This window comes from Phacochoerus africanus, chromosome 11, assembly GCF_016906955.1.
Source record: "Phacochoerus africanus isolate WHEZ1 chromosome 11, ROS_Pafr_v1, whole genome shotgun sequence".
NCBI classification, from domain to species: Eukaryota; Metazoa; Chordata; class Mammalia; order Artiodactyla; family Suidae; genus Phacochoerus; species Phacochoerus africanus.
Window position 1 is genome coordinate 61,118,381 of NC_062554.1, and position 25,259 is coordinate 61,143,639.

A 25,259-nucleotide genomic window follows, 5' to 3' on the forward strand; every position below is an offset into this window, starting at 1 on the left:
CCCACACCTTTGCACACCCCTACCCCAAGGCTCACTTTAGGTTTTGAATTTTGAATTTTGAAATTTTTTTTTTTTTTTTGTCTTTTGTCTTTTTAGGGCCCCAGTCGCGGCCCATGGAGGTTCCCAGGCTAGGGGTCTAATCGGAGCTACAGCTGCCGGCCTACACCACAGCCACAGCAACACCAGATCCGAGCTGCATCTGCGACCTACACCACAGCTCACGGCAACGCCAGCTCCTTAACCCACTCAGCGAGGCCAGGAATGGGACCTGCAACCTGCAACTCATGGTTCCTAGTTGGATTCATTTCCTCTGCGCCATGATGGGAACTCCTCGGTCTCTCCCTAAACGGAAACGTCTCCAGGACGTCTTCACTGAATCCCAGCCCAGCTTAGTCTCCCTCTTCTTCTCCCCATTGCCTTAATTGCAAGGCCATTATTCCTTGGGCCCTGGGACATACTTTGTCATTTGTACGTCTACCGTGCCCTGTACCAGGCTAATTGCAGAAAATCATGCCTTGACTTGTAAGGGTTAGCACGTAGCTCTCTGACAGGTTGCCTTACAATTCAAGAGAAATTCCATGCCCACGACAACTTAACCTGCCCTCAAACAGCCTACTATGAGATGACTGAAGTCAGACGAAACAATCGTCCTCCACCCAAAATTCCTCTACAAAATTACGGAGGTCTGTCCCTCCAGCGGAGAACTCCTGCATGCTTACCGGAATCCAACTCTCTCTTGGGTTCACTGTCACCACACCGGGGAGCTCAGTGCTTCTTCTCTCTGGAAACTAAGCCTCACTTGAATGGTGAGCTCTCTTTATACACAGTTGATAACCCGATCATCAATTTAACTCCACCCGGTCATGGGTCCTCTTTGATCACATCATCTCGTCAATCATCTTGATCCCATCTTGATCAATCATCTTGATCCCATCTTGATCAAATGGGATCAAGCTGGGTACCAGTCAAAAGAAATGTGATCAACCCCAACTCGTTGACAGAATATTTTCCCGCTAAGGAGGCAAAGAGTATTGACACGATTAAGGAAAACGGGTAATTCCTCGAATCCTCCACTTCTTCCATAAGCCCCCCAAGCAGAGTGGTGGTCTCTTGCCAGCAGCCTTGCTGGTTTGTTTTGTGGTTTCGGTGGTTCTGGACAGTGCCGTGGAGCCTCTGTGGCCGAGGGGCCTTCCTGTTCTTCTTTCCCGTGAGGACACTCGCTGCCAACATGCTCTCAGCCCGGGATGTGTAAGGAGGAATATTGATGTGAAAAAAAAATGTATGTACTCGTTCACGTGTTCATCCGTTCACTCCTTGGCTGGGCGCATGACATTCAGAAGGTCCCGGGCCAGGGATCCACCCCGAGCTACAGCAGTGACCCCAGCCACAGCAATGACATTGCCAGATGCTTAACCGGCTGAGCCACCAGGGAACTCAAAAAATATTTTTCAGGACAATATTTTCCGGGCCTCTGGCATACCTGTATCTTCCTTTCAAGTTGGAGAAAACAATCCAGCACAGGTCTCTTCAGATCACATTTGGATGCCCTCTGAAAGACTCTAACACCCTCCAAGCTTCAGAATATCACAGAATCCTAGAACAAAGGATCTCACTGTATAATTAAGGTTCCTGTAATATCATTTCCCACCTACCTTATTTTCAAATAAACTCTAAAAGGTTTGAAAGTCGGATTCCTACCTTTAATCTCCCCAGGGTGTGATGGGGATGGAGACTGGTTCTAGGTCAAGCAAGCCCAGCCCTCCCTGCTGGCTCTCTCGGTGCTCTCCGCGGTGAAACCCACCTCTCCTCAGGTAACTGGCCAAAGAGCTTTCTACTGATTGCCAAATGGCCAGACTGGAGGGGAGGCTTAGAAAGGGCTTCATTGCCTGCTGTCGCCTCCAACTTCTCAGTAAACACGTAGTGTAATAAGGGCAGTGTGCCTGCTCTGGAAACTTAGTGTCAGGACCACCCCCTTCCCCCGGCCGACCACGGTGGCACGAGCAGCCCCTTCTCCACCGCATCTCGATTCAGGCATCGAGATGGAGGCTTCACTGGGCTATGAGGCCCCCGAGGGTCAGGGGAAACACACCGCCCCTTGGCAGGGGTCGACGGCCAAGGCCCTTTCTCTCCTACACACCACCTCAGACTGGGTAGGGCTGGGACACCTCAGGAGCTCATCTCTGCCCCAGATGACATGAAGGACAGAACTGTCACTTCAGGAGCACAAAGGGGTCACCAGGCACCGCTCACGGATGTGGTCCCCCAGCCTGGGGCCTGGGGCAGACCTCTGTACTTGATAGCCCCGTGTTCCCCTCACACCTTCTCAGCTTCGAGGGCTGCCTGGGGAGCAGCAGGCCCCTCAGCTCTGTTTCCTTTTCCCTCCTCTCCGGAGGCTGCCCCTGCTGGGCCACTGGGGAGAGGTGAGGGGAAGCCCCAGGGTCTCTGGGCTGAGGGTGGGGTAGACAGGCAGCCTGGTTCCACGGCGAAGGGCTGCAGGTGCTTGGGGAGCCTGTGAAATGGAGGAGTCTAAGGGGATTCTGGTAACGTGGGAGGCTGCTGACCGGCCATGCCCAAGACCGTCCATGCCCTTGTTTTACGCTTCAATTTTGAGGAAATTGTCGACCTGCTCGTATGTTTTGTTCTTCTCTGCCCCGGACAATGACTTGGAGATATGGAGGGGTCTCAAGCATACAGGAGAGAGTCCTTGTGTGGTATGGGGCTCCTAAGTCAGGAATTTTGAGGAGGGGGGTTAAACAGAGGGAGGGGGGGGGGTAGAGGAAATCAAGAGGTTAGTGATATGGCCACAGTGGGAGCCTGAGAACGTCAGGAAGAGGGAGACAGTTAACAGGGAGTGAGTGCCAGAGACCAACAGAGAGCCATGCCAGCAAGAGAGGGCAGGGAACCGCCACGAAAAGCAAAGCACACATTAGCAGGAGGGCCTGGATAACAGAGCCATGGCAGATGACAGTTCAGAGGCACGACTTATCCAGAGTTGAGGGACCGTTTTCCTCTATTTAATGGACAATCAGCAGGTGCTGTATGAGCCATCCGAGTCCCCATCACAACCTCTCCGATTCCCCATCACAGCCTCTCCGATTCCCCATCACAACCTGTCCGTGATGTACCAGGGGTTGTCTGTGCTGGGAATCAGCCTCAAAGGCAGAGGGTCGAGTCTCACTGTGCCAACTCTCACCCCGAGTGGGAGACACCCCAGGACGTGGAGCCAGGCTCTGGGTTCCCGATCGTCCTGCACCTCCTGGTGGATGTTCTCCCTTATGTTACCCCTGAAAAGGGAGGCGCTATTTTGTTACTAAAGGATGCTGTCTGCAGATGGGTTGATTTGGCCTAGAATGTGCCCCAGCTTATGTGTTTCAGGGCAAGGGCTCAGCATGGGTAGCTTCACTTTTATCATTCTCGTCAACTCAACTTTCTCGTTGGTCACCATTGCCAGTCATCCTGAAAGGCACGTGCCCCCAAGTCAAGAAGCACATTGCAGTAGCTCCCCCTGAGGCAGGATGGCTTCAGGGGTCGAGGCCCAAGCGCTGGCCTCAGCCTGCCTGGACTGGCTGCACAAAGGGGCCCCACATGCTCTCTGATACCCACATGGAGGCGCCCTCCGTCCTCTCCAGTCATAAGCAAAGAAGCTTGTGATGTTTGTTGCTCGTGAACGATACATGAATACCTTCATTGGAGAAACAAGGAGGTGGAAAGGAAACCTCTGTGCATGACTTTATTTCCCAATCCCTGGCTCTTAGGGCACGGTGACAAAACAGCAAAATCACGCAAAATGATGGGTCTCCGAAGTCAAACAAGGGGTGCTGGCTCAAGGAGTGTCCCGGGATGAAGGTTGTGGGCCATCTGCCGGCCCTCGGCAGTAGGGACACGTGAAGGACCTGGTCAGCCACCCATCGATGCAGCCCAGGTGATAGAAGTGCTTGCAGGGCAGGGATCGGATGGGGTCCCCACACACAAAGTCCAACGTACAGATGGCACACTCCTCCTGCTCCATCTTTTCCTGGGAGCCATCTCTTTCGTACACTCCTTTGGGCAGGCACTGTATTTGGCTGATCCTTTGGGGCACCCTCACTTGTTCCTCTTGGACCAGTGGTGGCTGCTGGTGCCCAGCCGGGCACTTGATCGCGAGGTCTCCTCTCCCGGGAGCGAGCCCGGCGTCTCCTCCCACCGAAGCGCGTGGCAGACTCAGGAACCAAGAGGTCTTCGGAGGTGTGAGGGATGAGGCAGTTGCCCATCTTTCAGGCCTAGGGTGGGAGATCCGTGGACTGTTCCCGACGGTCTTCTCCAGAGGAGTTCTAACACACCTCCTTGTTTCTCAGGTCTGCAGGAACGTTCAGATAAACATTTTGTTAAATCTGATTCCCTGCTGGGAGCTCTACATAGACAGGCTTCAGTGAGCCTCAGCATGCGCCCCCCGATTCCGGGTCGTTTACCTAGCTAACATGCTGGGGGCAGGGCCTTTAGCGAGCTTGAGGCACGTGACAAAACTGCATGGCTTCGGCGTGGGTCGTCTGGTGCTTCAATTTGGGCCCGTACCCCAAACTCCCTTTTCCCCCTTCAGTGCCCACAGCATTCGGGTGTTCAGTAGTTCCAGGGCCAGCGATGGGAGCAGTGTACAGCAGTGCCCCGAACCGTAGCAGGGCCCAACACTGGATCCTTAATGGCTAGACCACCAGGGAGCTCCCCAAACTACCGCAGCCGTTGCTTCAAGACTCCATTCCAGCCAGTCTTTCCTCCCTGGAAACACTGTCCTGCCTCTCACACACTTATTTCGTTATTTCAGTTTCTTCCACCGGCCTCTCTAAACTCAGCAGTGACAGAATCCTTGTCTGGATTCCAGCTGCATTCATGAGCGTTCATCTCTACTTTGTAGTTAAACGGGCACTTAAAGTCAAATGTCCGCTGCCAAGAAAAAGAAAATAAATGAATTTCTGCTCTGTCTCGAGGGGGGCTTTAGGTCTCCCCAAGGCATCGAGGCTTGGACGTTTCCCGTGGCCTCGTCCATCCACACAGCCCCAATTCCCTTTGGCGCTTGTCTCTGCACAGAACTCTATGGTCTCTCCCACACCTTTGCACACCCCTACCCCAAGGCTCACTTTAGGTTTTTGAATTTTGAATTTTGAAATTTTTTTTTTTTTGTCTTTTGTCTTTTTAGGGCCCCAGTCGCGGCCCATGGAGGTTCCCAGGCTAGGGGTCTAATCGGAGCTACAGCTGCCGGCCTACACCACAGCCACAGCAACACCAGATCCGAGCTGCATCTGCGACCTACACCACAGCTCACGGCAACGCCAGCTCCTTAACCCCACTCAGCGAGGCCAGGAATGGGACCTGCAACCTGCAACTCATGGTTCCTAGTTGGATTCATTTCCTCTGCGCCATGATGGGAACTCCTCGGTCTCTCCCTAAACGGAAAACGTCTCCAGGACGTCTTCACTGAATCCCAGCCCAGCTTAGTCTCCCTCTTCTTCTCTCCCCATTGCCTTAATTGCAAGGCCATTATTCCTTGGGCCCTGGGACATACTTTGTCATTTGTACGTCTACCGTGCCCTGTACCAGGCTAATTGCAGAAAATCATGCCTTGACTTGTAAGGGTTAGCACGTAGCTCTCTGACAGGTTGCCTTACAATTCAAGAGAAATTCCATGCCCACGACAACTTAACCTGCCCTCAAACAGCCTACTATGAGATGACTGAAGTCAGACGAAACAATCGTCCTCCACCCAAAATTCCTCTACAAAATTACGGAGGTCTGTCCCTCCAGCGGAGAACTCCTGCATGCTTACCGGAATCCAACTCTCTCTTGGGTTCACTGTCACCACACCGGGGAGCTCAGTGCTTCTTCTCTCTGGAAACTAAGCCTCACTTGAATGGTGAGCTCTCTTTATACACAGTTGATAACCCGATCATCAATTTAACTCCACCCGGTCATGGGGTCCTCTTTGATCACATCATCTCGTCAATCATCTTGATCCCATCTTGATCAATCATCTTGATCCCATCTTGATCAAATGGGATCAAGCTGGGTACCAGTCAAAAGAAATGTGATCAACCCCAACTCGTTGACAGAATATTTTCCCGCTAAGGAGGCAAAGAGTATTGACACGATTAAGGAAAACGGGTAATTCCTCGAATCCTCCACTTCTTCCATAAGCCCCCCAAGCAGAGTGGTGGTCTCTTGCCAGCAGCCTTGCTGGTTTGTTTTGTGGTTTCGGTGGTTCTGGACAGTGCCGTGGAGCCTCTGTGGCCGAGGGGCCTTCCTGTTCTTCTTTCCCGTGAGGACACTCGCTGCCAACATGCTCTCAGCCCGGGATGTGTAAGGAGGAATATTGATGTGAAAAAAAAATGTATGTACTCGTTCACGTGTTCATCCGTTCACTCCTTGGCTGGGCGCATGACATTCAGAAGGTCCCGGGCCAGGGATCCACCCCGAGCTACAGCAGTGACCCCAGCCACAGCAATGACATTGCCAGATGCTTAACCGGCTGAGCCACCAGGGAACTCAAAAAATATTTTTCAGGACAATATTTTCGGGCCTCTGGCATACCTGTATCTTCCTTTCAAGTTGGAGAAAACAATCCAGCACAGGTCTCTTCAGATCACATTTGGATGCCCTCTGAAAGACTCTAACACCCTCCAAGCTTCAGAATATCACAGAATCCTAGAACAAAGGATCTCACTGTATAATTAAGGTCCTGTAATATCATTTCCCACCTACCTTATTTTCAAATAAACTCTAAAAGGTTTGAAAGTCGGATTCCCTACCTTTAATCTCCCCAGGGTGTGATGGGGATGGAGACTGGTTCTAGGTCAAGCAAGCCCAGCCCTCCCTGCTGGCTCTCTCGGTGCTCTCCGCGGTGAAAACCCACCTCTCCTCAGGTAACTGGCCAAGAGCTTCTACTGATTGCCAAATGGCCAGACTGGAGGGGAGGCTTAGAAAGGGCTTCATTGCCTGCTGTCGCCTCCAACTTCTCAGTAAACACGTAGTGTAATAAGGCAGTGTGCCTGCTCTGGAAACTTAGTGTCAGGACCACCCCTTCCCCCGGCCGACCACGGTGGCACGAGCAGCCCCTTCTCCACCGCATCTCGATTCAGGCATCGAGATGGAGGCTTCACTGGGCTATGAGGCCCCCCGAGGGTCAGGGGAAACACACCGCCCCTTGGCAGGGTCGACGGCCAAGGCCCTTTCTCTCCTACACACCACCTCAGACTGGGTAGGGCTGGGACACCTCAGGAGCTCATCTCTGCCCCAGATGACATGAAGGACAGAACTGTCACTTCAGGAGCACAAAGGGGTCACCAGGCACCGCTCACGGATGTGGTCCCCCAGCCTGGGGCCTGGGGCAGACCTCTGTACTTGATCGCCCCGTGTTCCCCTCACACCTTCTCAGCTTCGAGGGCTGCCTGGGGAGCAGCAGGCCCCTCAGCTCTGTTTCCTTTTCCCTCCTCTCCGGAGGCTGCCCCTGCTGGGCCACTGGGGAGAGGTGAGGGGAAGCCCCAGGGTCTCTGGGCTGAGGGTGGGGTAGACAGGCAGCCTGGTTCCACGGCGAAGGGCTGCAGGTGCTTGGGGAGCCTGTGAAATGGAGGAGTCTAAGGGGATTCTGGTAACGTGGGAGGCTGCTGACCGGCCATGCCCAAGACCGTCCATGCCCTTGTTTTACGCTTCAATTTTGAGGAAATTGTCGACCTGCTCGTATGTTTTGTTCTTCTCTGCCCCGGACAATGACTTGGAGATATGGAGGGGTCTCAAGCATGCAGGAGAGAGTCCTTGTGTGGTATGGGGCTCCTAAGTCAGGAATTTTGAGGAGGGGGGTTAAACAGAGGGAGGGGGGGGGGTAGAGGAAATCAAGAGGTTAGTGATATGGCCACAGTGGGAGCCTGAGAACGTCAGGAAGAGGGAGACAGTTAACAGGGAGTGAGTGCCAGAGACCAACAGAGAGCCATGCCAGCAAGAGAGGGCAGGGAACCGCCACGAAAAGCAAAGCACACATTAGCAGGAGGGCCTGGATAACAGAGCCATGGCAGATGACAATTCAGAGGCACGACTTATCCAGAGTTGAGGGACCGTTTTCCTCTATTTAATGGACAATCAGCAGGTGCTGTATGAGCCATCCGATTCCCCATCACAACCTCTCCGATTCCCCATCACAGCCTCTCCGATTCCCCATCACAACCTGTCCGTGATGTACCAGGGGTTGTCTGTGCTGGGAATCAGCCTCAAAGGCAGAGGGTCGAGTCTCACTGTGCCAACTCTCACCCCGAGTGGGAGACACCCCAGGACGTGGAGCCAGGCTCTGGGTTCCCGATCGTCCTGCACCTCCTGGTGGATGTTCTCCCTTATGTTACCCCTGAAAAGGGAGGCGCTATTTTGTTACTAAAGGATGCTGTCTGCAGATGGGTTGATTTGGCCTAGAATGTGCCCCAGCTTATGTGTTTCAGGGCAAGGGCTCAGCATGGGTAGCTTCACTTTTATCATTCTCGTCAACTCAACTTTCTTGTTGGTCACCATTGCCAGTCATCCTGAAAGGCACGTGCCCCCAAGTCAAGAAGCACATTGCAGTAGCTCCCCCTGAGGCAGGATGGCTCAGGGGTCGAGGCCCAAGCGCTGGCCTCAGCCTGCCTGGACTGGCTGCACAAAGGGGCCCCACATGCTCTCTGATACCCACATGGAGACGCCCTCCGTCCTCTCCAGTCATAAGCAAAGAAGCTTGTGATGTTTGTTGCTCGTGAACGATACATGAATACCTTCATTGGAGAAACAAGGAGGTGGAAAGGAAACCTCTGTGCATGACTTTATTTCCCAATCCCTGGCTCTTAGGGCACGGTGACAAAACAGCAAAATCACGCAAAATGATGGGTCTCCGAAGTCAAACAAGGGGTGCTGGCTCAAGGAGTGTCCCGGGATGAAGGTTGCGGGCCATCTGCCGGCCCTCGGCAGTAGGGACACGTGAAGGACCTGGTCAGCCACCCATCGATGCAGCCCAGGTGATAGAAGTGCTTGCAGGGCAGGGATCGGATGGGGTCCCCACACACAAAGTCCAACGTACAGATGGCACACTCCTCCTGCTCCATCTTTTCCTGGGAGCCATCTCTTTCGTACACTCCTTTGGGCAGGCACTGTATTTGGCTGATCCTTTGGGGCACCCTCACTTGTTCCTCTTGGACCAGTGGTGCTGCTGGTGCCCAGCCGGGCACTTGATCGCGAGGTCTCCTCTCCCGGGAGCGAGCCCGGCGTCTCCTCCCACCGAAGCGCGTGGCAGACTCAGGAACCAAGAGGTCTTCGGAGGTGTGAGGGATGAGGCAGTTGCCCATCTTTCAGGCCTAGGGTGGGAGATCCGTGGACTGTTCCCGACGGTCTTCTCCAGAGGAGTTCTAACACACCTCCTTGTTTCTCAGGTCTGCAGGAAAGTTCAGATAAACATTTTGTTAAATCTGATTCCCTGCTGGGAGCTCTACATAGACAGGCTTCAGTGAGCCTCAGCATGCGCCCCCCGATTCTGGGTCGTTTACCTAGCTAACATGCTGGGGGCAGGGCTTTAGCGAGCTTGAGGCACGTGACAAAATTGCATGGCTTGGGCGTGGGTCGTCTGGTGCTTCAATTTGGGCCCGTACCCCAAACCCCCTTTTCGCCCTTCAGTGCCCACAGCATTCGGGTGTTCAGTAGTTCCAGGGCCAGGGATGGGAGCAGTGTACAGCAGTGCCCCGAACCGTAGCAGGGCCAACACTGGATCCTTAATGGCTAGACCACCAGGGAGCTCCCCAAACTACCGCAGCCGTTGCTTCAAGACTCCATTCCAGCCAGTCTTTCCTCCCTGGAAACACTGTCCTGCCTCTCACACACTTATTTCGTTATTTCAGTTTCTTCCACCGGCCTCTCTAAACTCAGCAGTGACAGAATCCTTGTCTGGATTCCAGCTGCATTCATGAGCGTTCATCTCTACTTTGTAGTTAAACGGGCACTTAAAGTCAAATGTCCGCTGCCAAAAAAAAGAAAATAAATGAATTTCTGCTCTGTCTCGAGGGGGGCTTTAGGTCTCCCCAAGGCATCGAGGCTTGGACGTTTCCCGTGGCCTCGTCCATCCACACAGCCCCAATTCCCTTTGGTGCTTGTCTCTGCACAGAACTCTATGGTCTCTCCCACACCTTTGCACACCCCTACCCCAAGGCTCACTTTAGGTTTTTGAATTTTGAATTTTGAAATTTTTTTTTTTTTTGTCTTTTGTCTTTTTAGGGCCCCAGTCGCGGCCCATGGAGGTTCCCAGGCTAGGGGTCTAATCGGAGCTACAGCTGCCGGCCTACACCACAGCCACAGCAACACCAGATCCGAGCTGCATCTGCGACCTACACCACAGCTCACGGCAACGCCAGCTCCTTATCCCACTCAGCGAGGCCAGGAATGGGACCTGCAACCTGCAACTCATGGTTCCTAGTTGGATTCATTTCCTCTGCGCCATGATGGGAACTCCTCGGTCTCTCCCTAAACGGAAAGGTCTCCAGGACGTCTTCACTGAATCCCAGCCCAGCTTAGTCTCCCTCTTCTTCTCCCCATTGCCTTAATTGCAAGGCCATTATTCCTTGGGCCCTGGGACATACTTTGTCATTTGTACGTCTACCGTGCCCTGTACCAGGCTAATTGCAGAAAATCATGCCTTGACTTGTAAGGGTTAGCACGTAGCTCTCTGACAGGTTGCCTTACAATTCAAGAGAAATTCCATGCCCACGACAACTTAACCTGCCCTCAAACAGCCTACTATGAGATGACTGAAGTCAGACGAAACAATCGTCCTCCACCCAAAATTCCTCTACAAAATTACGGAGGTCTGTCCCTCCAGCGGAGAACTCCTGCATGCTTACCGGAATCCAACTCTCTCTTGGGTTCACTGTCACCACACCGGGGAGCTCAGTGCTTCTTCTCTCTGGAAACTAAGCCTCACTTGAATGGTGAGCTCTCTTTATATACAGTTGATAACCCGATCATCAATTTAACTCCACCCGGTCATGGGTCCTCTTTGATCACATCATCTCGTCAATCATCTTGATCCCATCTTGATCAATCATCTTGATCCCATCTTGATCAAATGGGATCAAGCTGGGTACCAGTCAAAAGAAATGTGATCAACCCCAACTCGTTGACAGAACATTTTCCCGCTAAGGAGGCAAAGAGTATTGACACAATTAAGGAAAACGGGTAATTCCTCGAATCCTCCACTTCTTCCATAAGCCCCCCAAGCAGAGTGGTGGTCTCTTGCCAGCAGCCTTGCTGGTTTGTTTTGTGGTTTCGGTGGTTCTGGACAGTGCCGTGGAGCCTCTGTGGCCGAGGGGCCTTGCTGTTCTTCTTTCCCGTGAGGACACTCGCTGCCAACATGCTCTCAGCCCGGGATGTGTAAGGAGGAATATTGATGTGAAAAAAAATGTATGTACTCGTTCACGTGTTCATCCGTTCACTCCTTGGCTGGGCGCATGACATTCAGAAGGTCCCGGGCCAGGGATCCACCCCGAGCTACAGCAGTGACCCCAGCCACAGCAATGACATTGCCAGATGCTTAACCGGCTGAGCCACCAGGGAACTCAAAAAATATTTTTCAGGACAATATTTTTCGGGCCTCTGGCATACCTGTATCTTCCTTTCAAGTTGGAGAAAACAATCCAGCACAGGTCTCTTCAGATCACATTTGGATGCCCTCTGAAAGACTCTAACACCCTCCAAGCTTCAGAATATCACAGAATCCTAGAACAAAGGATCTCACTGTATAATTAAGGTTCCTGTAATATCATTTCCCACCTACCTTATTTTCAAATAAACTCTAAAAGGTTTGAAAGTCGGATTCCTACCTTTAATCTCCCCAGGGTGTGATGGGGATGGAGACTGGTTCTAGGTCAAGCAAGCCCAGCCCTCCCTGCTGGCTCTCTCGGTGCTCTCCGCGGTGAAACCCACCTCTCCTCAGGTAACTGGCCAAAGAGCTTTCTACTGATTGCCAAATGGCCAGACTGGAGGGGAGGCTTAGAAAGGGCTTCATTGCCTGCTGTTGCCTCCAACTTCTCAGTAAACACGTAGTGTAATAAGGGCAGTGTGCCTGCTCTGGAAACTTAGTGTCAGGACCACCCCCTTCCCCCGGCCGACCACGGTGGCACGAGCAGCCCCTTCTCCACCGCATCTCGATTCAGGCATCGAGATGGAGGCTTCACTGGGCTGCACCGCGGAGACGCGGCAGTCAGGGCGCCTCCCCCTCCGAGGGTCAGGGGAAACACACCGCCCCTTGGCAGGAGTCGACGGCCAAGGCCCTTTCTCTCCTACACACCACCTCAGACTGGGTAGGGCTGGGACACCTCAGGAGCTCATCTCTGCCCCAGATGACATGAAGGACAGAACTGTCACTTCAGGAGCACAAAGGGGTCACCAGGCACCGCTCACGGATGTGGTCCCCAGCCTGGGGCCTGGGGCAGACCTCTGTACTTGATCGCCCCGTGTTCCCCTCACACCTTCTCAGCTTCGAGGGCTGCCTGGGGAGCAGCAGGCCCCTCAGCTCTGTTTCCTTTTCCCTCCTCTCCGGAGGCTGCCCCTGCTGGGCCACTGGGGAGAGGTGAGGGGAAGCCCCAGGGTCTCTGGGCTGAGGGTGGGGTAGACAGGCAGCCTGGTTCCACGGCGAAGGGCTGCAGGTGCTTGGGGAGCCTGTGAAATGGAGGAGTCTAAGGGGATTCTGGTAACGTGGGAGGCTGCTGACCGGCCATGCCCAAGACCGTCCATGCCCTTGTTTTACGCTTCAATTTTGAGGAAATTGTCGACCTGCTCGTATGTTTTGTTCTTCTCTGCCCCGGACAATGACTTGGAGATATGGAGGGGTCTCAAGCATGCAGGAGAGAGTCCTTGTGTGGTATGGGGCTCCTAAGTCAGGAATTTTGAGGAGGGGGGTTAAACAGAGGGAGGGGGGGGGTAGAGGAAATCAAGAGGTTAGTGATATGGCCACAGTGGGAGCCTGAGAACGTCAGGAAGAGGGAGACAGTTAACAGGGAGTGAGTGCCAGAGACCAACAGAGAGCCATGCCAGCAAGAGAGGGCAGGGAACCGCCACGAAAAGCAAAGCACACATTAGCAGGAGGGCCTGGATAACAGAGCCATGGCAGATGACAATTCAGAGGCACGACTTATCCAGAGTTGAGGGACCGTTTTCCTCTATTTAATGGACAATCAGCAGGTGCTGTATGAGCCATCCGATTCCCCATCACAACCTCTCCGATTCCCCATCACAGCCTCTCCGATTCCCCATCACAACCTGTCCGTGATGTACCAGGGGTTGTCTGTGCTGGGAATCAGCCTCAAAGGCAGAGGGTCGAGTCTCACTGTGCCAACTCTCACCCCGAGTGGGAGACACCCCAGGACGTGGAGCCAGGCTCTGGGTTCCCGATCGTCCTGCACCTCCTGGTGGATGTTCTCCCTTATGTTACCCCTGAAAAGGGAGGCGCTATTTTGTTACTAAAGGATGCTGTCTGCAGATGGGTTGATTTGGCCTAGAATGTGCCCCAGCTTATGTGTTTCAGGGCAAGGGCTCAGCATGGGTAGCTTCACTTTTATCATTCTCGTCAACTCAACTTTCTTGTTGGTCACCATTGCCAGTCATCCTGAAAGGCACGTGCCCCCAAGTCAAGAAGCACATTGCAGTAGCTCCCCCTGAGGCAGGATGGCTCAGGGGTCGAGGCCCAAGCGCTGGCCTCAGCCTGCCTGGACTGGCTGCACAAAGGGGCCCCACATGCTCTCTGATACCCACATGGAGACGCCCTCCGTCCTCTCCAGTCATAAGCAAAGAAGCTTGTGATGTTTGTTGCTCGTGAACGATACATGAATACCTTCATTGGAGAAACAAGGAGGTGGAAAGGAAACCTCTGTGCATGACTTTATTTCCCAATCCCTGGCTCTTAGGGCACGGTGACAAAACAGCAAAATCACGCAAAATGATGGGTCTCCGAAGTCAAACAAGGGGTGCTGGCTCAAGGAGTGTCCCGGGATGAAGGTTGCGGGCCATCTGCCGGCCCTCGGCAGTAGGGACACGTGAAGGACCTGGTCAGCCACCCATCGATGCAGCCCAGGTGATAGAAGTGCTTGCAGGGCAGGGATCGGATGGGGTCCCCACACACAAAGTCCAACGTACAGATGGCACACTCCTCCTGCTCCATCTTTTCCTGGGAGCCATCTCTTTCGTACACTCCTTTGGGCAGGCACTGTATTTGGCTGATCCTTTGGGGCACCCTCACTTGTTCCTCTTGGACCAGTGGTGCTGCTGGTGCCCAGCCGGGCACTTGATCGCGAGGTCTCCTCTCCCGGGAGCGAGCCCGGCGTCTCCTCCCACCGAAGCGCGTGGCAGACTCAGGAACCAAGAGGTCTTCGGAGGTGTGAGGGATGAGGCAGTTGCCCATCTTTCAGGCCTAGGGTGGGAGATCCGTGGACTGTTCCCGACGGTCTTCTCCAGAGGAGTTCTAACACACCTCCTTGTTTCTCAGGTCTGCAGGAAAGTTCAGATAAACATTTTGTTAAATCTGATTCCCTGCTGGGAGCTCTACATAGACAGGCTTCAGTGAGCCTCAGCATGCGCCCCCCGATTCTGGGTCGTTTACCTAGCTAACATGCTGGGGGCAGGGCTTTAGCGAGCTTGAGGCACGTGACAAAATTGCATGGCTTGGGCGTGGGTCGTCTGGTGCTTCAATTTGGGCCCGTACCCCAAACCCCCTTTTCGCCCTTCAGTGCCCACAGCATTCGGGTGTTCAGTAGTTCCAGGGCCAGGGATGGGAGCAGTGTACAGCAGTGCCCCGAACCGTAGCAGGGCCAACACTGGATCCTTAATGGCTAGACCACCAGGGAGCTCCCCAAACTACCGCAGCCGTTGCTTCAAGACTCCATTCCAGCCAGTCTTTCCTCCCTGGAAACACTGTCCTGCCTCTCACACACTTATTTCGTTATTTCAGTTTCTTCCACCGGCCTCTCTAAACTCAGCAGTGACAGAATCCTTGTCTGGATTCCAGCTGCATTCATGAGCGTTCATCTCTACTTTGTAGTTAAACGGGCACTTAAAGTCAAATGTCCGCTGCCAAAAAAAGAAAATAAATGAATTTCTGCTCTGTCTCGAGGGGGGCTTTAGGTCTCCCCAAGGCATCGAGGCTTGGACGTTTCCCGTGGCCTCGTCCATCCACACAGCCCCAATTCCCTTTGGTGCTTGTCTCTGCACAGAACTCTATGGTCTCTCCCACACCTTTGCACACCCCTACCCCAAGGCTCACTTTAGGTTTTTGAATTTTGAATTTTGAAATTTTTTTTTTTTTTTGTCTTTTGTCTTTTTAGGGCCCCAGTCGCGGCCCATGGAGGTTCCCAGGCTAGGGGTCTAATCGGAGCTACAGCTGCCGGCCTACACCACAGCCACAGCAACACCAGATCCGAGCTGCATCTGCGACCTACACCACAGCTCACGGCAACGCCAGCTCCTTATCCCACTCAGCGAGGCCAGGAATGGGACCTGCAACCTGCAACTCATGGTTCCTAGTTGGATTCATTTCCTCTGCGCCATGATGGGAACTCCTCGGTCTCTCCCTAAACGGAAAGGTCTCCAGGACGTCTTCACTGAATCCCAGCCCAGCTTAGTCTCCCTCTTCTTCTCCCCATTGCCTTAATTGCAAGGCCATTATTCCTTGGGCCCTGGGACATACTTTGTCATTTGTACGTCTACCGTGCCCTGTACCAGGCTAATTGCAGAAAATCATGCCTTGACTTGTAAGGGTTAGCACGTAGCTCTCTGACAGGTTGCCTTACAATTCAAGAGAAATTCCATGCCCACGACAACTTAACCTGCCCTCAAACAGCCTACTATGAGATGACTGAAGTCAGACGAAACAATCGTCCTCCACCCAAAATTCCTCTACAAAATTACGGAGGTCTGTCCCTCCAGCGGAGAACTCCTGCATGCTTACCGGAATCCAACTCTCTCTTGGGTTCACTGTCACCACACCGGGGAGCTCAGTGCTTCTTCTCTCTGGAAACTAAGCCTCACTTGAATGGTGAGCTCTCTTATATACAGTTGATAACCCGATCATCAATTTAACTCCACCCGGTCATGGGTCCTCTTTGATCACATCATCTCGTCAATCATCTTGATCCCATCTTGATCAATCATCTTGATCCCATCTTGATCAAATGGGATCAAGCTGGGTACCAGTCAAAAGAAATGTGATCAACCCCAACTCGTTGACAGAACATTTTCCCGCTAAGGAGGCAAAGAGTATTGACACAATTAAGGAAAACGGGTAATTCCTCGAATCCTCCACTTCTTCCATAAGCCCCCCAAGCAGAGTGGTGGTCTCTTGCCAGCAGCCTTGCTGGTTTGTTTTGTGGTTTCGGTGGTTCTGGACAGTGCCGTGGAGCCTCTGTGGCCGAGGGGCCTTGCTGTTCTTCTTTCCCGTGAGGACACTCGCTGCCAACATGCTCTCAGCCCGGGATGTGTAAGGAGGAATATTGATGTGAAAAAAAATGTATGTACTCGTTCACGTGTTCATCCGTTCACTCCTTGGCTGGGCGCATGACATTCAGAAGGTCCCGGGCCAGGGATCCACCCCGAGCTACAGCAGTGACCCCAGCCACAGCAATGACATTGCCAGATGCTTAACCGGCTGAGCCACCAGGGAACTCAAAAAATATTTTCAGGACAATATTTTTCGGGCCTCTGGCATACCTGTATCTTCCTTTCAAGTTGGAGAAAACAATCCAGCACAGGTCTCTTCAGATCACATTTGGATGCCCTCTGAAAGACTCTAACACCCTCCAAGCTTCAGAATATCACAGAATCCTAGAACAAAGGATCTCACTGTATAATTAAGGTTCCTGTAATATCATTTCCCACCTACCTTATTTTCAAATAAACTCTAAAGGTTTGAAAGTCGGATTCCTACCTTTAATCTCCCCAGGGTGTGATGGGGATGGAGACTGGTTCTAGGTCAAGCAAGCCCAGCCCTCCCTGCTGGCTCTCTCGGTGCTCTCCGCGGTGAAACCCACCTCTCCTCAGGTAACTGGCCAAAGAGCTTTCTACTGATTGCCAAATGGCCAGACTGGAGGGGAGGCTTAGAAAGGGCTTCATTGCCTGCTGTTGCCTCCAACTTCTCAGTAAACACGTAGTGTAATAAGGGCAGTGTGCCTGCTCTGGAAACTTAGTGTCAGGACCACCCCCTTCCCCCGGCCGACCACGGTGGCACGAGCAGCCCCTTCTCCACCGCATCTCGATTCAGGCATCGAGATGGAGGCTTCACTGGGCTGCACCGCGGAGACGCGGCAGTCAGGGCGCCTCCCCCTCCGAGGGTCAGGGGAAACACACCGCCCCTTGGCAGGAGTCGACGGCCAAGGCCCTTTCTCTCCTACACACCACCTCAGACTGGGTAGGGCTGGGACACCTCAGGAGCTCATCTCTGCCCCAGATGACATGAAGGACAGAACTGTCACTTCAGGAGCACAAAGGGGTCACCAGGCACCGCTCACGGATGTGGTCCCCCAGCCTGGGGCCTGGGGCAGACCTCTGTACTTGATCGCCCCGTGTTCCCCTCACACCTTCTCAGCTTCGAGGGCTGCCTGGGGAGCAGCAGGCCCCTCAGCTCTGTTTCCTTTTCCCTCCTCTCCGGAGGCTGCCCCTGCTGGGCCACTGGGGAGAGGTGAGGGGAAGCCCCAGGGTCTCTGGGCTGAGGGTGGGGTAGACAGGCAGCCTGGTTCCACGGCGAAGGGCTGCAGGTGCTTGGGGAGCCTGTGAAATGGAGGAGTCTAAGGGGATTCTGGTAACGTGGGAGGCTGCTGACCGGCCATGCCCAAGACCGTCCATGCCCTTGTTTTACGCTTCAATTTTGAGGAAATTGTCGACCTGCTCGTATGTTTTGTTCTTCTCTGCCCCGGACAATGACTTGGAGATATGGAGGGGTCTCAAGCATGCAGGAGAGAGTCCTTGTGTGGTATGGGGCTCCTAAGTCAGGAATTTTGAGGAGGGGGGTTAAACAGAGGGAGGGGGGGGGTAGAGGAAATCAAGAGGTTAGTGATATGGCCACAGTGGGAGCCTGAGAACGTCAGGAAGAGGGAGACAGTTAACAGGGAGTGAGTGCCAGAGACCAACAGAGAGCCATGCCAGCAAGAGAGGGCAGGGAACCGCCACGAAAAGCAAAGCACACATTAGCAGGAGGGCCTGGATAACAGAGCCATGGCAGATGACAATTCAGAGGCACGACTTATCCAGAGTTGAGGGACCGTTTTCCTCTATTTAATGGACAATCAGCAGGTGCTGTATGAGCCATCCGATTCCCCATCACAACCTCTCCGATTCCCCATCACAGCCTCTCCGATTCCCCATCACAACCTGTCCGTGATGTACCAGGGGTTGTCTGTGCTGGGAATCAGCCTCAAAGGCAGAGGGTCGAGTCTCACTGTGCCAACTCTCACCCCGAGTGGGAGACACCCCAGGACGTGGAGCCAGGCTCTGGGTTCCCGATCGTCCTGCACCTCCTGGTGGATGTTCTCCCTTATGTTACCCCTGAAAAGGGAGGCGCTATTTTGTTACTAAAGGATGCTGTCTGCAGATGGGTTGATTTGGCCTAGAATGTGCCCCAGCTTATGTGTTTCAGGGCAAGGGCTCAGCATGGGTAGCTTCACTTTTATCATTCTCGTCAACTCAACTTTCTTGTTGGTCACCATTGCCAGTCATCCTGAAAGGCACGTGCCCCCAAGTCAAGAAGCACATTGCAGTAGCTCCCCCTGAGGCAGGATGGCTCAGGGGTCGAGGCCCAAGCGCTGGCCTCAGCCTGCCTGGACTGGCTGCACAAAGGGGCCCCACATGCTCTCTGATACCCACATGGAGACGCCCTCCGTCCTCTCCAGTCATAAGCAAAGAAGCTTGTGATGTTTGTTGCTCGTGAACGATACATGAATACCTTCATTGGAGAAACAAGGAGGTGGAAAGGAAACCTCTGTGCATGACTTTATTTCCCAATCCCTGGCTCTTAGGGCACGGTGACAAAACAGCAAAATCACGCAAAATGATGGGTCTCCGAAGTCAAACAAGGGGTGCTGGCTCAAGGAGTGTCCCGGGATGAAGGTTGCGGGCCATCTGCCGGCCCTCGGCAGTAGGGACACGTGAAGGACCTGGTCAGCCACCCATCGATGCAGCCCAGGTGATAGAAGTGCTTGCAGGGCAGGGATCGGATGGGGTCCCCACACACAAAGTCCAACGTACAGATGGCACACTCCTCCTGCTCCATCTTTTCCTGGGAGCCATCTCTTTCGTACACTCCTTTGGGCAGGCACTGTATTTGGCTGATCCTTTGGGGCACCCTCACTTGTTCCTCTTGGACCAGTGGTGCTGCTGGTGCCCAGCCGGGCACTTGATCGCGAGGTCTCCTCTCCCGGGAGCGAGCCCGGCGTCTCCTCCCACCGAAGCGCGTGGCAGACTCAGGAACCAAGAGGTCTTCGGAGGTGTGAGGGATGAGGCAGTTGCCCATCTTTCAGGCCTAGGGTGGGAGATCCGTGGACTGTTCCCGACGGTCTTCTCCAGAGGAGTTCTAACACACCTCCTTGTTTCTCAGGTCTGCAGGAAAGTTCAGATAAACATTTGTTAAATCTGATTCCCTGCTGGGAGCTCTACATAGACAGGCTTCAGTGAGCCTCAGCATGCGCCCCCCGATTCTGGGTCGTTTACCTAGCTAACATGCTGGGGGCAGGGCTTTAGCGAGCTTGAGGCACGTGACAAAATTGCATGGCTTGGGCGTGGGTCGTCTGGTGCTTCAATTTGGGCCCGTACCCCAAACCCCCTTTTCGCCCTTCAGTGCCCACAGCATTCGGGTGTTCAGTAGTTCCAGGGCCAGGGATGGGAGCAGTGTACAGCAGTGCCCCGAACCGTAGCAGGGCCAACACTGGATCCTTAATGGCTAGACCACCAGGGAGCTCCCCAAACTACCGCAGCCGTTGCTTCAAGACTCCATTCCAGCCAGTCTTTCCTCCCTGGAAACACTGTCCTGCCTCTCACACACTTATTTCGTTATTTCAGTTTCTTCCACCGGCCTCTCTAAACTCAGCAGTGACAGAATCCTTGTCTGGATTCCAGCTGCATTCATGAGCGTTCATCTCTACTTTGTAGTTAAACGGGCACTTAAAGTCAAATGTCCGCTGCCAAAAAAAAGAAAATAAATGAATTTCTGCTCTGTCTCGAGGGGGGCTTTAGGTCTCCCCAAGGCATCGAGGCTTGGACGTTTCCCGTGGCCTCGTCCATCCATACAGCCCCAATTCCCTTTGGTGCTTGTCTCTGCACAGAACTCTATGGTCTCTCCCACACCTTTGCACACCCCTACCCCAAGGCTCACTTTAGGTTTTTGAATTTTGAATTTTGAAATTTTTTTTTTTTTGTCTTTTGTCTTTTTAGGGCCCCAGTCGCGGCCCATGGAGGTTCCCAGGCTAGGGGTCTAATCGGAGCTACAGCTGCCGGCCTACACCACAGCCACAGCAACACCAGATCCGAGCTGCATCTGCGACCTACACCACAGCTCACGGCAACGCCAGCTCCTTATCCCACTCAGCGAGGCCAGGAATGGGACCTGCAACCTGCAACTCATGGTTCCTAGTTGGATTCATTTCCTCTGCGCCATGATGGGAACTCCTCGGTCTCTCCCTAAACGGAAAGGTCTCCAGGACGTCTTCACTGAATCCCAGCCCAGCTTAGTCTCCCTCTTCTTCTCCCCATTGCCTTAATTGCAAGGCCATTATTCCTTGGGCCCTGGGACATACTTTGTCATTTGTACGTCTACCGTGCCCTGTACCAGGCTAATTGCAGAAAATCATGCCTTGACTTGTAAGGGTTAGCACGTAGCTCTCTGACAGGTTGCCTTACAATTCAAGAGAAATTCCATGCCCACGACAACTTAACCTGCCCTCAAACAGCCTACTATGAGATGACTGAAGTCAGACGAAACAATCGTCCTCCACCCAAAATTCCTCTACAAAATTACGGAGGTCTGTCCCTCCAGCGGAGAACTCCTGCATGCTTACCGGAATCCAACTCTCTCTTGGGTTCACTGTCACCACACCGGGGAGCTCAGTGCTTCTTCTCTCTGGAAACTAAGCCTCACTTGAATGGTGAGCTCTCTTTATATACAGTTGATAACCCGATCATCAATTTAACTCCACCCGGTCATGGGTCCTCTTTGATCACATCATCTCGTCAATCATCTTGATCCCATCTTGATCAATCATCTTGATCCCATCTTGATCAAATGGGATCAAGCTGGGTACCAGTCAAAGAAATGTGATCAACCCCAACTCGTTGACAGAACATTTTCCCGCTAAGGAGGCAAAGAGTATTGACACAATTAAGGAAAACGGGTAATTCCTCGAATCCTCCACTTCTTCCATAAGCCCCCCAAGCAGAGTGGTGGTCTCTTGCCAGCAGCCTTGCTGGTTTGTTTTGTGGTTTCGGTGGTTCTGGACAGTGCCGTGGAGCCTCTGTGGCCGAGGGGCCTTGCTGTTCTTCTTTCCCGTGAGGACACTCGCTGCCAACATGCTCTCAGCCCGGGATGTGTAAGGAGGAATATTGATGTGAAAAAAAATGTATGTACTCGTTCACGTGTTCATCCGTTCACTCCTTGGCTGGGCGCATGACATTCAGAAGGTCCCGGGCCAGGGATCCACCCCGAGCTACAGCAGTGACCCCAGCCACAGCAATGACATTGCCAGATGCTTAACCGGCTGAGCCACCAGGGAACTCAAAAAATATTTTTCAGGACAATATTTTTCGGGCCTCTGGCATACCTGTATCTTCCTTTCAAGTTGGAGAAAACAATCCAGCACAGGTCTCTTCAGATCACATTTGGATGCCCTCTGAAAGACTCTAACACCCTCCAAGCTTCAGAATATCACAGAATCCTAGAACAAAGGATCTCACTGTATAATTAAGGTTCCTGTAATATCATTTCCCACCTACCTTATTTTCAAATAAACTCTAAAAGGTTTGAAAGTCGGATTCCTACCTTTAATCTCCCCAGGGTGTGATGGGGATGGAGACTGGTTCTAGGTCAAGCAAGCCCAGCCCTCCCTGCTGGCTCTCTCGGTGCTCTCCGCGGTGTGAAACCCACCTCTCCTCAGGTAACTGGCCAAAGAGCTTTCTACTGATTGCCAAATGGCCAGACTGGAGGGGAGGCTTAGAAAGGGCTTCATTGCCTGCTGTTGCCTCCAACTTCTCAGTAAACACGTAGTGTAATAAGGGCAGTGTGCCTGCTCTGGAAACTTAGTGTCAGGACCACCCCCTTCCCCCGGCCGACCACGGTGGCACGAGCAGCCCCTTCTCCACCGCATCTCGATTCAGGCATCGAGATGGAGGCTTCACTGGGCTGCACCGCGGAGACGCGGCAGTCAGGGCGCCTCCCCCTCCGAGGGTCAGGGGAAACACACCGCCCCTTGGCAGGAGTCGACGGCCAAGGCCCTTTCTCTCCTACACACCACCTCAGACTGGGTAGGGCTGGGACACCTCAGGAGCTCATCTCTGCCCCAGATGACATGAAGGACAGAACTGTCACTTCAGGAGCACAAAGGGGTCACCAGGCACCGCTCACGGATGTGGTCCCCCAGCCTGGGGCCTGGGGCAGACCTCTGTACTTGATCGCCCCGTGTTCCCCTCACACCTTCTCAGCTTCGAGGGCTGCCTGGGGAGCAGCAGGCCCCTCAGCTCTGTTTCCTTTTCCCTCCTCTCCGGAGGCTGCCCCTGCTGGGCCACTGGGGAGAGGTGAGGGGAAGCCCCAGGGTCTCTGGGCTGAGGGTGGGGTAGACAGGCAGCCTGGTTCCACGGCGAAGGGCTGCAGGTGCTTGGGGAGCCTGTGAAATGGAGGAGTCTAAGGGGATTCTGGTAACGTGGGAGGCTGCTGACCGGCCATGCCCAAGACCGTCCATGCCCTTGTTTTACGCTTCAATTTTGAGGAAATTGTCGACCTGCTCGTATGTTTTGTTCTTCTCTGCCCCGGACAATGACTTGGAGATATGGAGGGGTCTCAAGCATGCAGGAGAGAGTCCTTGTGTGGTATGGGGCTCCTAAGTCAGGAATTTTGAGGAGGGGGGTTAAACAGAGGGAGGGGGGGGGTAGAGGAAATCAAGAGGTTAGTGATATGGCCACAGTGGGAGCCTGAGAACGTCAGGAAGAGGGAGACAGTTAACAGGGAGTGAGTGCCAGAGACCAACAGAGAGCCATGCCAGCAAGAGAGGGCAGGGAACCGCCACGAAAAGCAAAGCACACATTAGCAGGAGGGCCTGGATAACAGAGCCATGGCAGATGACAATTCAGAGGCACGACTTATCCAGAGTTGAGGGACCGTTTTCCTCTATTTAATGGACAATCAGCAGGTGCTGTATGAGCCATCCGATTCCCCATCACAACCTCTCCGATTCCCCATCACAGCCTCTCCGATTCCCCATCACAACCTGTCCGTGATGTACCAGGGGTTGTCTGTGCTGGGAATCAGCCTCAAAGGCAGAGGGTCGAGTCTCACTGTGCCAACTCTCACCCCGAGTGGGAGACACCCCAGGACGTGGAGCCAGGCTCTGGGTTCCCGATCGTCCTGCACCTCCTGGTGGATGTTCTCCCTTATGTTACCCCTGAAAAGGGAGGCGCTATTTTGTTACTAAAGGATGCTGTCTGCAGATGGGTTGATTTGGCCTAGAATGTGCCCCAGCTTATGTGTTTCAGGGCAAGGGCTCAGCATGGGTAGCTTCACTTTTATCATTCTCGTCAACTCAACTTTCTTGTTGGTCACCATTGCCAGTCATCCTGAAAGGCACGTGCCCCCAAGTCAAGAAGCACATTGCAGTAGCTCCCCCTGAGGCAGGATGGCTCAGGGGTCGAGGCCCAAGCGCTGGCCTCAGCCTGCCTGGACTGGCTGCACAAAGGGGCCCCACATGCTCTCTGATACCCACATGGAGACGCCCTCCGTCCTCTCCAGTCATAAGCAAAGAAGCTTGTGATGTTTGTTGCTCGTGAACGATACATGAATACCTTCATTGGAGAAACAAGGAGGTGGAAAGGAAACCTCTGTGCATGACTTTATTTCCCAATCCCTGGCTCTTAGGGCACGGTGACAAAACAGCAAAATCACGCAAAATGATGGGTCTCCGAAGTCAAACAAGGGGTGCTGGCTCAAGGAGTGTCCCGGGATGAAGGTTGCGGGCCATCTGCCGGCCCTCGGCAGTAGGGACACGTGAAGGACCTGGTCAGCCACCCATCGATGCAGCCCAGGTGATAGAAGTGCTTGCAGGGCAGGGATCGGATGGGGTCCCCACACACAAAGTCCAACGTACAGATGGCACACTCCTCCTGCTCCATCTTTTCCTGGGAGCCATCTCTTTCGTACACTCCTTTGGGCAGGCACTGTATTTGGCTGATCCTTTGGGGCACCCTCACTTGTTCCTCTTGGACCAGTGGTGCTGCTGGTGCCCAGCCGGGCACTTGATCGCGAGGTCTCCTCTCCCGGGAGCGAGCCCGGCGTCTCCTCCCACCGAAGCGCGTGGCAGACTCAGGAACCAAGAGGTCTTCGGAGGTGTGAGGGATGAGGCAGTTGCCCATCTTTCAGGCCTAGGGTGGGAGATCCGTGGACTGTTCCCGACGGTCTTCTCCAGAGGAGTTCTAACACACCTCCTTGTTTCTCAGGTCTGCAGGAAAGTTCAGATAAACATTTTGTTAAATCTGATTCCCTGCTGGGAGCTCTACATAGACAGGCTTCAGTGAGCCTCAGCATGCGCCCCCCGATTCTGGGTCGTTTACCTAGCTAACATGCTGGGGGCAGGGCTTTAGCGAGCTTGAGGCACGTGACAAAATTGCATGGCTTGGGCGTGGGTCGTCTGGTGCTTCAATTTGGTCTCTTTACCTAATTTGAGTTTCTCAATAGGATTGTTTTGATTGGTACATTCCACATCAACGTTTCATGTAGAATCATTACTTTTCAGGGTATTATTCTCAGGCCCCACTATGTAATCCCAGACCCTCCCATTTCAGCTTTTTCACAGAAACATTTTCACCTTGTGTTTTCCTTCTACCTATGAATTTGTAGGCTAGTGATCCACTTTACATTCAGCTCTCCCTTCCTTTTTTTTTTTTTTTTAAATTACTTCACCTTTAGCATATGGACATTCCCAGGCTAGTGGTCGAGTTATGGTTGCAGTTTTCAGCCTATGCCACAGCCGTAGCAACTCCAAATCTGAGCCACCTCTGTGACC

The 25,259-nt window shown here is 53.3% G+C and overlaps 5 protein-coding genes across 5 annotated transcripts; all 5 read right to left on the reverse strand.

The window, feature by feature from the left end:
* Window positions 1-3,823: 3,823 nt before the first annotated feature.
* Window positions 3,824-4,250, reverse strand: LOC125112138 (RING finger protein 11-like). The gene is made up of 2 exons (XM_047754378.1): window positions 4,184-4,250; window positions 3,824-4,149 (listed from the first exon to the last, which is right to left on the reverse strand). Exons 1-2 carry the CDS (start codon window positions 4,248-4,250, stop codon window positions 3,824-3,826), a joined length of 393 nt encoding a protein of 130 aa, XP_047610334.1.
* A 4,647-nt stretch (window positions 4,251-8,897) lies between these two features.
* Window positions 8,898-9,323, reverse strand: LOC125112139 (RING finger protein 11-like). Its single transcript, XM_047754379.1, has one exon. It carries the CDS (start codon window positions 9,321-9,323, stop codon window positions 8,898-8,900), a length of 426 nt encoding a protein of 141 aa, XP_047610335.1.
* A 4,670-nt stretch (window positions 9,324-13,993) lies between these two features.
* LOC125112140 (RING finger protein 11-like) lies at window positions 13,994-14,419 on the reverse strand. The gene has a single exon (XM_047754380.1). It carries the CDS (start codon window positions 14,417-14,419, stop codon window positions 13,994-13,996), a length of 426 nt encoding a protein of 141 aa, XP_047610336.1.
* A 4,668-nt stretch (window positions 14,420-19,087) lies between these two features.
* LOC125112141 (RING finger protein 11-like) lies at window positions 19,088-19,513 on the reverse strand. The gene has a single exon (XM_047754381.1). It carries the CDS (start codon window positions 19,511-19,513, stop codon window positions 19,088-19,090), a length of 426 nt encoding a protein of 141 aa, XP_047610337.1.
* Window positions 19,514-24,183: 4,670 nt separating this feature from the next.
* On the reverse strand, window positions 24,184-24,609 carry LOC125112142 (RING finger protein 11-like). Its single transcript, XM_047754382.1, has one exon. It carries the CDS (start codon window positions 24,607-24,609, stop codon window positions 24,184-24,186), a length of 426 nt encoding a protein of 141 aa, XP_047610338.1.
* Window positions 24,610-25,259: the final 650 nt, after the last annotated feature.